A 12,902-nucleotide genomic window follows, 5' to 3' on the forward strand; every position below is an offset into this window, starting at 1 on the left:
GCAGGCGCCGGAGCTCGCACATGCGGCTGCCGCTCCAGCCGCCCGGGGCCGCCGCTGCCGCCGCCGCGTTCCGGGCGCGCTCGCCGTGGCGCCGCCTCGGCCTGCGCCGCCGCCGGGGGCTGGGCAGGCCCGGGGGCGCCGGTGCAGGCGGCCGGCGCCAAACTTTGCGGCGCGCACACATGCTCCAAGTTGCGCGCGGCGGCGCGGGCGGCGCTGAGGGCGGCCGGGGCGCGCGGGGCCCGGGCGGGGCGGCGCGGCCATGAGCGGGCGGCCGGCGCCGGTCTCCCGCAAGCAGCGGCTCATGGCAGCCGTGGGCGAGCGGGCGGCGGGCGGCGGCGCGCCGCTGTCGTGCTTCATCTGCGGCGGCGGCATCGGGCGCGGCAAGGAGCTGAAGCTGCAGGTGAAGCAGCCGGCGGCGGGCGCGGGGGCCCCGGCGCAGCCCTTCTTCCCCTTCCTGCAGCAGCAGGAGCCGGCGCCCGGCGCGCGCGAGCTGTCGCCGGCCGACGGCTGCGTGCTGGTGTGCGCCGTGTGCCGCTGCTTCCTGGGCGAGCAGTGGGCCGCCTTCGAGCGCGCCCGCACGCCGGTGGACAAGCGCATGTACTGGCTCAAGCGGCCCCACCAGTGCGACGCGGGCGCGGGTGGGCGCCGCGGGGGCGCCGGGGCCCCCCGCGAGTGGAACGTTGCCTACGCGCTGGGCAGTGCCGCCGGCGACGACGACGACGACGACGACGCAGGCGGCCCCCGGCTCCGCGGGGCCGCCGAGGAGACCCGGGACTCTGACTTGTCGGAGCTGTCGGACACGGATCCCCTGTCGGAGCCCGACCCAGCCTCACGCGACGCCGCCAGCCCCCCCCAGGACCCGGCGCCGGCGCCGCGGGCCACCCCGGGCCCAGGACCAGGGCCTCCTCGCGGGGGCCGCTGCCAGGAGTGGAGGCCGGCGCCGGGACCCTCTCCCGGACCGGGCGCGGAGCCCCCCGCGCGGGGGCGCGCGGAGGAGGAGGGGGTCCCCTCGAAGGTCTGCGCGGACGGGGAGCCCAAGACCAGCGTCCGGCGCCGGCGGAAGGGGGTCGGGAGGCCCTGGGCCTCGGAGGCCCGGGCCAGCGTCCTGAGGGGCATCCAGGACCCTTGGCAAGGCCTGCCTGTCCAGGAAGCCCCTGCAGATGGCTTGAAAGGAGGGCCCTTGGGCCGGGCCACCGAGCCGGGGCAGGGCAGGCCGCTGGGGCACACTCTCGGGGACTTTTGCACGTCCGAGGACAGCGACATCAACATCACCAGCGGGGAGGAGGACCACAAGGAGCAGCCTTTCCCGGGCCCCTGTGGCCCCAGAGAGAAGGAGGACGGTGGCCGCGTGCCCCGGGACCCCCCGGAGAGCCGGGCGGCGCCGCCCGAGGGCCGGTGCTGCTACATCTGCGGGTCGGCGCTGTCCGCGGCCTCGCGGCGCCAGGTCCACGTGCAGAAGCAGGAGCGGCTGGCCCAGGCGCCCTTCTTCCCCTTCCTGTGGCTGCACAGCCCGCCGCCGGGCGCGGAGCCCATCAGCGAGGGCGGCAGCACGCTGGTGTGCGCCTGCTGCTTCTCCTCGCTCATGCAGCAGTGGCGGAGCTTCGAGCTGGCCGGCGTGCCCGTCCTGCAGCGCCTCTACGTGGTGCCGCTCAACAGCCGCGCGCCCGGCATGGCCTCCAAGGGCCGGCGGCTGCCCCGGGAGGAGGGCGCGCCGGCGGCCCTGCGCGAGGCCTGCTACCTCTGCGGCGAGGACTGCACCCAGGACGCGCGCGCCGTGCCCTCCAGGCTGCTCAACGGCAGCGGCCGCGGCGCCATGCACTTCCCCTTCCTCAGCCTGCTGCCCTGCCCGCCCAACGCGCGCGGCCCCGACGCGCGCTGCGAGGTGCGCAGCTGCCCCAAGTGCTTCAGCGTGCTGGAGGACGTGTGGGCCCTGTACCGCGCCTGCCGCAACGAGGCCCTCATCACCTCCGTGCAGGGCTTCCTGGGCCGCTACCACCAGGCCTTCTCCGCCTCGGACCCCGCGCGCTCCGAGCCGCCCGCGCCCGCCCGCGGTGGCCCCGCGTCCGTGTGCTACGTCTGCGGGGCCGAGCTGGGCCCCGGGAAGGAGTTCCAGCTCCACGTGAACCCCGCAAGCCACGCGGGCGAGAAGGAGCCCTTCTTCCCCTTCCTCACCGTGTACCCGCCCGCCCCCCGCGCCAGGCCCGTGGATGCCACCGGCCTGGTGGCCGCCTGCGTGCTCTGCTACCACGACCTGCTGGGCCAGTGGCTGCAGCACGAGGCCCGGGGCGCCCAGCACGCCGTGAGCGCCTGGTCTCGGCAGTACCAGGTGGAGACCTTCGTGTGCTTCTTCTGCCAGCAGGAGAAGAAGCGTTGCCTGGGGCTGACGCCCGTGCGGGTGGCGCGGCTGCCCTTGTTCCTCTACACCCTGCGAGCCAGCCACAGCCTGCTGGTGGACGACGGGCAGCAGCTCACCATCGGCGCCTGCGTGGAGTGCGGAACGCTGGTGTGCGCGGGCCAGGGGCTCACCCGCCAGGGACCCGTGGGCTGGAGCTCCCCGGCGGCGGCAGCGACAAAGGTAAGCAGCGGCTTTCATCTCGTCTTGGACCCTTCCTCTGGCATCCGTGCAGGGAAGGGAGAGGTGCTGTTTTCCGTCCCTCTGAGAAACTCGGAAGGAGTTTTTACAGGTTCTCTCTGTGCGGTACCTTCCTGGGGGAGGAGCCTTCCCAGGGTGCCCGGGCTTGGTGCTTGGTGGGCACCGTGGCCCGGCTGGCCCCAGAGGTGTGGGGCGGGCGGCCAGAGGAGCTGGGGTCAGGACTGGTCTCCTGGAAGAATAGGCCGCCGCTGAGAGCGGCAGGCACGGGCCTGAACTTGGGCGTGTTTGCGCGGAATCCGTCAAACAGAGGAAGTTGGGGGCATGTCTGTCATCCGCCTGATAACGCTGGTGATTAGTGCGGCCCGGCGGGTCACGGAGAGGTCTCCGCGCGCACCCGGTTGGAGCACACCAGAGGTGGGAAGTCGCTCTGCCCTCCTGCTCCGCGTGGCTCGGCGCCTCCACAGCTTTCCACCCGAGTCCGCGCTTTGCCCGTGAGACCTGGCTGCTTAGCGGCAGATGGGAGCCGCCTTCCAGACGGGGTGTGTGGAGCCGCGGGGACGGCGGCCTAGGCAGACTGTGCTCGCAGCGGGGATAGACTGTCTTCTCTGCACACCGGCCTTGCAGGGCCGGCCGGGCTCTGGATCCCGCTTTGCAGGGCCCGAGCAGGAGCCGCCCCCGGGCCGCCCCGGCCACGGCGGCCGTTTCAGTCCAGTGCCCATCGTGGGGGCGGCCGGCCGGGCGGATGGGGAAGGCGTCCCCGTCCTGTTCAGGACTGGCTCGAGAGCTTCCTGACCTTGCCGGCCACGTGCGTGCGTGCATGTGTGTGCGGGCGCGTGTGCAGGACTACCGGGCGGTGTGCTCACCCACGGTGGCCGCGTCCGAGAGGGGGGCTCCCTGCCCGAGCCCTCGTGCCTTGCTGTCTCTGCCGCCACCGGCCTTGGACTTGTCGCGGCCTCTGGGGCTGTCCCTGGGCCGCGGCTGGGGGTCGGAGGAGCTGCAGCCCCGGCCGGGCCGGCTGGGAGACGAGGCCCCGGGCTTGGAGCAGGACAGAGCCGGTGCCCGTGCCGCCGCGTCTCTGGGTAGCCGTGCCTGCGAGTCTCCCTGGCCAGGAAGCACAGACCGCCCGCCCGGCGAGAGCTCACGCACCGGGGGCTTCAGTGCTCTTGGAGGCCAGGGCTTGGCACGCAGCGGGGCCCTCGCGTGGGACGCGGCCCGCAGGTCCTCGCAGGGCGTGGGCGGTGCCGTGCGCCAGCCCCTGGTCTGCAGGCCGGCGCCCCTCTGCGGGGCTCTCGCTGTTTCCGGCAGAACACCTCATGAGGTTTCCTCGTGTCCCTCTGCTCCCATGTCTGGGGGCGCCCAGGTGCCCACTGGGGCCTCGACTGGTAGAACTGGGGGAAATTGGCTCCCCATGTCGGCCAGGGAAGGGGCGTTGAGACAGGCCGGTGCCCCCCCGAAGTGGTCAGCGCGAGTTTGGGAGGGCTCATGGCCCGTGGACTTCTGCGCGGTTTTCGGAACCAAGTTACCTCATTGGCTTCTCCCCGTGGCCCCCTGGGGCCGCCTTGTTCCCATTTTACAGACGGGTCAGTTGAGACTCAGAGAACTCAGACGACCTTGGTGACCGCCACACGCTGGGAGGCGGCTGAGGTGTGTTCTGCCCGCCCCAGGGGTGGGCTGAGGGAGGCCGGGCTTGCCGAGCCTTGGCCCGCGGGAAGCCTTTGCGGGATGGGGCATGGCAGAGGACAGGGTAGAGCCTGGCAGCCTCCCTGGGCAGAGGTGCCTGTCGGGGGGCCGGAGGGGCGGGAGCTCGAAGCCTTGGAACCAGGACAGAGGGGGGAGGTCGGACCTGGCGTGGGAGGCCCCGGGAACCATGACGGCTTCTTGAGAGAAAGCGTGGGAGGGCGGGGAATGGGCCCACTGGGGCCGGCCGGGCGGTGGCGGGGCCCTGGGACAGGCCTGCCCTGGGGAGGGGCCGCGGTGAGGGGCCAGGCCCCGCCGGACGGAGGGAAAAGCGAAGCCTCCACTCGCGGCTCCCAGGAGCCTGCGCTGACAGCCAGGAGGACGCCGGCTCTTGGCCTCTGGCCTGCCCGGCCCCCCCTCCCATTCATTCAGCAGATATTTATGGAGCGCCTGCTCTGAGCCAGGCGCTGTTCCAGACTCAGGGGAGCGGGGGCCAGCGCGGAGCCTCAGGGCCACGGGGGGTGGGGGGTGGAGTGGCGGACACCTGGGCATGGGGGGTGAGAGGGCACCCCGCGTGGCCGGGCGTGGCGGGGCGCCCGGCAGGGCTGTCGAGGGGGAGGGAAGCATGGGGGGCCACCAGGGGCTGGCAGGGGCTCGGGGACCTGGACCCTGGCGGGTTTCCCAAAGCGGCTCTGGAGTCCGGATTCTCTCGCGCCGTTCCCGGTCTCGGTGCGGTTTGAGGGTTTGGTGGCACGAGGGGGCGTGGGGACGTGGCCGCAGGGAAGCCGCTCAGCGGGCACGCAGCATGTTCCGGAACCCGGCTCTGTCCCGCCCCCATCACGCCCGAGCCGCCCTGGGGGAGCGTTCGCCGTCAGAGCGGCCGCAGGACCCGGCAGCCGGGAACGCTGGATAAAGAAGACGGGAGAAAAGGAGGAAGACAGCCCAGCGGAGGAGGGGCACACTGACCCGCGCCGCCCTCTCGCTGGGACGGACGTGGCTGTTCTTCTTTCCAGCCGGGCTCTGGGCCACCAAGCCCTCGGTCGCTGCTTCCGTAGGGCTGTGTCCCGGCCAGGCCGGAGAGGGCTGCAGCCGGGACCTGGCGCCCCCTCCCCGAGGAAGGTTCCTGGCAAGCTTCTCCCCAAAAGCTCTGTGAAACCCTGGGGAGAGCCTGAGTTTGACTTAAGACCTGGCCTGAATCCTCATTCTCTTGGGAGTTGGCTGTGTGAGCTTGGGTGAGACTCTTGCCCTCTCTGGGCCTGAGTTGCCGACAGAGCAGGGCTCCTTCCTCTGAGAGCCCAGCGTGGCGGCCTGGGTGGGGAGCGCCGGGCTCCTGTCTCCTTCCCCGGGATGCCGGTAGCCTGGGGTGCGGTTTCTCGCACCTGTGCCCACCATCTTTCTTCCGAGGTGGGCAGCGGCCGGCCCTCCCTCCACGGCTAGAGGCAGGACCGGCCAGGGTGCCGGAGGTGGCGTTTGGGTCGCAAGCCTGCAGGTGCCGAGTGCTGTCTGCACTCGGGCTTCACGGCGTCATCCACACCTGCTGACTCTGCACACGGCCCTGTCTGGGGAGGCGCCACCACCCCCTTTTTGGAGATGGAAAAAAAAACGGGTCCAGAGAGGTCAAGTCACTTGTCCAAGGCCACTCAGCTAGAGCCAGCAGCACGGGCATTGGGCCTGGAGTCTGCACCAGCTCCGTCCTGCGGGTCTGTCCTCGCTGGGGCAGGGCCTGGGGGGGGTGGCTCTTCATGTCCCCTGTGTGCGCCCACATGTCCCCACCGAGGCCGCTGGGGCCTGCCGGAGCAGGAGCTGGCTGCCTGGGGCAGAGGCCCGAGAAGTCCCCGCTGGCTGTCTCTGGCTGTCCTTGCGGGCGGGCGCCCTGGCCCCTTCCAGGCCCTGTCTGGGCAGCGTTCTGGCTAACGGGGTGTGCGGCTGTTTGCCTAACCGCACCCCACCTCTCGCCGCGGGGACGCCCAGGCCAAGCCCCCCGCGCGTGGCCCCCTCGCCCGGAACAGGTGTTACAGCCGCAGCCTCCTTCCCTCTCCCGTGGGACATCGGGGGCTGTCATCACTCGCCCGCTGGGCGGGCGCGCACATCTGCTTCCCGAGCTCCCTGCTCTCCGGGGAGGCCTTGGCAGCCCCCTCTCCGGGACCAGGCTCTCGGACACCTGGCCGGGACCGGTTGCATTGGGGAAGCTTCTGGAAGGTGCCAGGGGAGGTGGGCGTGGTGGGGCTGGAACGGGCGCCCCCTCCCTGGCAGCGGCTGGACAGTGACCGGGCTGGGGCCTTTCTCAAGCTCCCACCACCCCCGCCAAGGGGCGGGTCCGTGCTGTTCTTGGCCTGTTGGGAGCCGCCATCTGCTCCTCCGCTCAGAGCCGGGAACTTTCCAGACGCTCCCTGCCCTAAGCCTGGAGGCGACTGGAGACACCTGGGCAGAGGAGGAAGCGAAGGGAAAAGGCCTTCAAGACGCAGCCGTCCCTGGGAGAAGGGGCTGGGCGGGAAAGTCTGCAAAGCTCCCGGGCCCCTCCTCTGCTTAGACCTCTTGGGATCCCACCTTCCTGGGGGTAGCTGTGTTGCCAGTGCCCTCGGGTCGTTTGTGGCCTCTCGGCACATTTTCTGGGCTGAGGAAGAGCCCAGTCCAGGATTCAGGTCCCTCCCCTGCCTGAGGTCCCCATCCTGGTGGGAAGGGAGGGGAGGGACACCGCTTCATCCTGGGGAGGAGCCATTCGGGACTTGCCTTTTGTTTTTCAGTAGCCCCCAGTGGGGCGCCCTCGGGCCGCTGCCCTGCTCGCTGTTTGACGTCTGCTCAGTTTCCCTGTCTGTCAAAATGTAAGGTTTTTAGGGGTCCCAGGTGCTTGTGGTCTCCTTGTGACATCTAGTGACTGGGGGAATGGGTGGAGGAAGACTCTGGGACTGCGTCTACACTGGCCGGGAGACGGTCTTGCGACTTGCTTGCGGTCTCCGTCGTGGGCTCGGCAGAGGGAGTGGAACTTCCCGGGTCTGGGTCAAGACTCAGGGTACGATGCCAGGGCCGGGAGAGTCCCGTGCTGGGGTCAGAAAGAAGCTTGCAGGCCGGGCGTGGTGGCTCACGCCTGTGATCCCAGCACTCTGGGAGGCCCAGGTGGGCGGATCGCTCGAGGTCAGGAGTTCGAGACCAGCCTGAGCAAGAGCGAGACCCCGTCTCTATTAAAAGTAGAAAGAAATTAATGGGCCGACTAAAAATATATAGAAAAAATTAGCCAAGCATGGTGGAGCATGCCTGTAGTCCCAGCTACTCGGGAGGCCGAGGCAGGAGGATTGCTTGAGCCCAGGAGTGTGAGGTTGCTGTGAGCTAGGCTGACGCCACGGCACTCACTCTAGCCTGGGCAACGCAGTGAGGCTCTGTCTCAGAAAAAAAGAAGCTTGCAGATCCTGGCTTCTCAGCACCGCACCACGGGGACCCACAAGCCCACACGCCCTCCTGCCGGGTGGGTGGTTTTCTCGGCAGCACCAGCGGGGACGCAGCTGCGGTCCCCCCCCAGCCCGCTGGCCCGCATCTGCCTGGGAAGCGCGCACACCTGGGAGCCTGCAGCGCACCTGGCGCTCTGGCACGCGGATGGCGTCAGGCAGCCCCTGCTCTCGCGGTGGGGGCAGAGGCGGGAGGTCGCGGGTCCGCTGGGGCCCGGCCGCGGCTGTGCGGTGAGTTGGGGTCTGCGCTGGGGGCCTCGCTGGAGGGCGGGAGGCGGGCGTGTTCGGGGGAGGCTTCCTGGACGAGGTGGCGCCTGCGCCCGGAAAACTGGAAAGGGTTCGGCCGGGTGCGAGGGGGCCGCGTGCTGCTGGCGGAGGGCGGGGTGCAAAGGGTGCGGTTTGCCGTCCTGCCCGCGGCGGGAAGACGGGCCCGGGTGGGCAGAGCCAGCCCCCCGGCAGGGCTTGGAGTCGCTCAGCGCACGCTTGAGTCCCTTCCAGTCAGTTTGAGTTGAAAGGTTCCCATGACGGGGCGCTGCCCCAGCCTGTAAACCAGAGTCTCTGAGGGGTGGTCCCGGGCACAGCTTCTAGAAGATTCATGAGCAGGGGTGAGTGCTGCTGGCAGAGGGCACTGTAGGCACGGCCGAGGAGTTTGGGGCTCGTCTTGGGACCACGGGACAAGGGTTCTGTTGGGTTTTTTTCCAGCCTGTCTTTATTTAGCGCCGACTGTGTCCCAGGCAGGGGTCGTGGCCGGTCATGCACACCAGCTCCCAGACGGGCGACCGGGTCTGGAGGGGCGGGACAGAAGGCCGGTCTGCCCGCGTGGGCGCCCGCCCTCCAGACCCTCGAACCCGGCTCTGCTTCCCGCCAGGAGGCCCGGGTGAGAAGGCGGGGGGGGGGGCGGTGGCGGCAGGTAGGGGTGGAGGGGGCTCGGCATCCATGCCAGCAGCAGAGGGAGGCAGGGGGAGCCTGGCCGGCCAGCGTGGGGCAGGTGGAGATTTGCACAGCCCGAGAGCGTGGCCGTGGCCTCCCGAGTGGCGTGGCTCTGTGGATTCTGTGGCCCCATGGGCTGCTGGCTCCTCCAGGGGTATCCCGGCCGGTCTTCAGTGCTGGGCAGGGCCGTCCACACCCCGCTGGGGGGAGTGCCGTGGGTGGCCCCGGCCCGGCCAGCAGGAGCGGGGCAGGCTGAGCCTGTGCCCGCCGTCGCCTGGGCTTTCGGGGCTCCCGCTGGAGGGGGAGGGCCCTCCGGGAACAGGGCCCCCCATTCTGTCTCCTGCTGGAGCGGGGAGCATACGTGGTGGACCCCGTGGGGCACGTGGGACTGCCACTTGCTCACCCCCCTCAGCCCTGCTCCGGGGAAGGGGCCAGGCCCGGCGCTCGGGTGGCCTCGTGTGGGAAGAGGCCACGCCGGCCCCTGCCACGTGGTGGACGGTGGCCCTCAGAGGCACGGCTGCTGCGCGGGTGCCTGCCCTGCACGGGGCGCCGCTGCTGCTCCCCACGCCGCACCCCTGTTTCCTCCCACACTGCCTTTTCTTTCCCATCGTGCATGTTTAGGGCCTGGTCGTGTGCGCACTGTGGGCGTGATTGCTGGGCTCCTCCTGCCGGGGCACGTCCCATCGCCGGGGAGACCTGGGCCACCCCGGCCGCTCCCGTCACTCAGCAGGTGGCAGGGCCGACCGGGCTTGCTCCAGGGCTGGGGTCTGCGGGCGGGCGGGCGTCGGGGCTGCCTGCGTGGGAGGGAGCGAGAGGAAGCCCTCCTCCCCCAGCACCCCCACTTTGGGGTGCTGCTCCCCCCCCCACCTGCACCCCCACACACTCGTCTGTCACCACTCCCTAATGCCCACACCCGGCACCACGTTCTCACACACACGTGCGCATTTGCACGCACACAGTTACACGTGACCCACCCACATACATGTCTATGTGCGCTCTAGCAAATGCATCCACCAGCACACACGCACACGTGAACACACGCACACTCACGCCATGGCCCCCCATTCTCATGCGCTTGCACACTCGCATGCACATGCCCCCACATGTATGTTCACTCATACGCATCCATGTGTACACACGCTCGCACACTCATGCACACACACCCCTTGCCCCCACATGCTCATCCACACACTCTTGCATACCTGCGCCCACGTGCACACTCACAAGCACATGCCCCACACGTATGTTCACTGATACACGTCCACATGTACACACGCTTGCACACTCATGCACACACTAACCCCTCACCCCCACAGTCTCATCCACACTCACTCTTGCACCCACGCACCCACGTGCACGCTCACACTCATGGATGTGTACACACTCTTGCACACTCTCTCGTGTTTGTGCACACTCATGCATGCATGCTCACACTCCCACCTGGGGGGGTCTGGCGTGGGCCCGTGTGCTGCCCAGGTTTCACCCTCGGGAGGGGCGCAGGGCTGGGGGTGGAGAGGCGGGCGCTGCAGAGCCAGGGCGCCCAGAGCTGCCCCGGCCCTGCCCTCGCCCCCCTGAGCCTCCTCTGGCCGTGCAGGTTTGGCTCTGCGTCCTGGGGCCGCTTGGGCTGAGACCCGCGCTGGCACCTGCGCTTGCCAGCTGTGTGACCGTGGGGGGGTCGCCCGGCCCGCCTCAGTCTGGGCAGTGAAACGGGGCCGGTGACGGCCACTCACCGTTGTGGATGCTCCTGCGTGCCTCCCCCTCCCCCTCCCCGTGTGTCAGAGGCGCCCGCCCCCATTCTGCAGATGTGGACACTGAGGCCCAGAGAGGTGGAGGCCCGGGCCAAGATCGGAGCTAGGCAGTGGCGGAGTTGGGGTGGGATCCGTGCGTGTCTGGCCGTCGAATACCCCACTGTGCCTCCTTTCTAGAACCTTCCACGCAGTGATGTGATGAGCACGAGACAGTGCTGGTGGGGTAGGTGGTCAGCAGAGACTAGCTGCTGAGTACAGACTCAGTAATTGTTCATGGCTGTTTTTGTAGCCCTGCCATCGCCATTCCCTTGAATCTCTCCAGAGATGGAGACCTCACTCCCTCTTGAGCCGGGCATCCTCTCTGATGTTTCCGGAGGCAGAGACAGCCTTTCTGGGGTCCTCCGCAGCTCTGCAAGGGCTTCCTGGGGCGCCCCGGGGAACAGGCAGCGTCTTGGCTAGACGCTTCCAGGCCCCACCTTGGGCCCGGGTCTGTCTTTCCTGTGTGCTGGCATTTCCTGCCCAGGCTTATCCACTGGTGTCGGGGCCCCCTGGGGACCCTGCTGCTGCTGGAATATTCTGATGCCTACACTCCCAGTCCCTTCGCCCTGCCTGCCTGGAGGCAAATTTTTGGTCTTAGTACTCTCTGGGGGGAACACAGGAACATGCAGATTCATGCTATCCCCTGGGAAGTGAAGAGACAGATTTTGAGACTCGGCTGGGTGCAGTGGCTCACACCCATAATCCTAGCACTTTGGGAGGCCGAGGGGGGAGGATCACTTGAGGCCAGGAGCTCAAGACGAGCCTGGGCAACTTAGTGAGACCCCCATCTCTACAAAATACTAAAAAATGTTAGCTAGGCATAGCGGCCCATGTCTGTAATCCCCCCTACTTTAATATAAACAATTAAGGCTATGCATATACTTCTGAGCACTGCTTTAGCTGCACCCCACGCTTTTCGATAAGTCATTTTTCACTGCCATTCCATGTGAAGTATTTTACAACTGCCATTGTGTTTTCTTCCTTGCCCCATGGATTATTTAGAAAAGTGTGTTCCTTAATTTCCAAACATTTAGAAAATCTTCACACTACATTGCTATTGATTTCTGTTTTAATCCTGCTGCGAACAGAGAGGGCACTCTGTACGACGTTAATCGTTCTGTATGTAAGCGGAGTCTACCTTGGGGACCCCACAGCAGTTGGTTCAGTTCACGTTAATCAGCTTGAGGGGTTGACAGTGTTGTTCGGGTTCTGTGTCTTTACTGATTTTTTTTCCCCATCTAGTTTATCAGTTGCTGAGAGAGGGATGTTCATATCTACTATTAATACGATTTGGACTTGTCTTTTTGTCCCTTTAGTGCCTGCTTCTGCTTCACAGATTTTGCACGTTCATGGTTGTCATGTCTTTCTGATGAACTAGCTCTGTTACTACCGAGACCTCCTCTTGGAGTCTGTGTTTTCTGAATGATCCCCGTCTGCAAATCGAGGTCTGGGAGGTTCTGAGAGGGACAGCGACTTGCGCCAGGCCAGGCAGGTGTCAGCTCCAGGGGCAGGGTTCACGCCGGTCGGCCCCAGAGCCACACGTGTCCTCACGCCGGCAGCCAGGCCGGGGCCGTGGATCTGAGAGCACCCCGCCTGGCGACTTTCTGGTGTCGGCATTGCCAGGAGGCCAGAGCTGTGTCCCCGCCAGCCCTGAGCAGGGACCCCCACCCCCACCCCATCCAGGAGCCCCAGAGGGGACTTCTCGCTCAGCCCCGCGCCACGGCTCCCGAGACTGTTCTGAGCGTACCGGGTGGGTCTTCCCAGGACTCCACATGGCAAGAGAATTTCCCGAGGGGGCAGGAGGAACGTCCCCCTCGGCCGGCTCCCCTGTTCTGCGTGGGCCTTTGAGCGCCCGAGCCAAAATCCACTTCCTGGTGGCGTCACCCCGGTGGGGCTGCGGCCTGGAGCTCCTTGGGGGCTCCCTGCTGGTGGCAGGCCACCACTGGTGTGAGCCCTGCGGCATTCTGGGAAACTCCGGGGGCACCGTAGGGGCGCAGGGGGGGGGCCGGGGGGCGTTGCCTAGGAGACCTGTACAAGCTAGTTGACACAGTGAAGGGCATCCTCACATGGGCTACAGATGGGGGGATTCCGGGGCGATGGGTTTGTTTGTTCAGTTTCATGGGGCTACTGTGTGCTCAGCACCTACTGTGCGCTCGGCACCTACTGTGTGCTCGACACTTACTATGCGCTCGATGCCACAGAACCAGAGAGGAGGCGGTGGCCAGAGATGAGGCCCACGATCGTGCCAGGTGGAGTCGTCTAACCATAGGTGTCGCCGATGGTTGTGTGTACCAGGAGGTGTGAAAGGACGCTGCCCGTTGAACCCACACCCCGCCCACTGAAGACCATCCTGATTTTTTTTTTTTTTCCTGAGACAGAGTCTCACTATGTTGCCCGGGCTAGAGTGAGTGCCGTGGCGTCAGCCTAGCTCACAGCAACCTCAGACTCCTGGGCTCAAGCGATCCTCCTGCCTCA

General features: G+C 67.5%; 1 protein-coding gene across 1 annotated transcript in view; it reads left to right on the plus strand.

Annotated features, from left to right (window-relative positions):
- Positions 1–259: 259 nt before the first annotated feature.
- The window catches only part of LOC142862587 (uncharacterized), a 127,218-nt gene continuing 114,575 nt past the window's right edge, over positions 260–12,902 (plus strand). The window contains exon 1 of the mRNA XM_075995585.1: positions 260–2,575. Coding sequence (XP_075851700.1) covers positions 260–2,575 — 2,316 coding nt within the window. The remainder of the gene's footprint in view (positions 2,576–12,902) is intronic.

Source organism: Microcebus murinus, chromosome 20 (assembly GCF_040939455.1).
Source record: "Microcebus murinus isolate Inina chromosome 20, M.murinus_Inina_mat1.0, whole genome shotgun sequence".
NCBI classification, from domain to species: Eukaryota; Metazoa; Chordata; class Mammalia; order Primates; family Cheirogaleidae; genus Microcebus; species Microcebus murinus.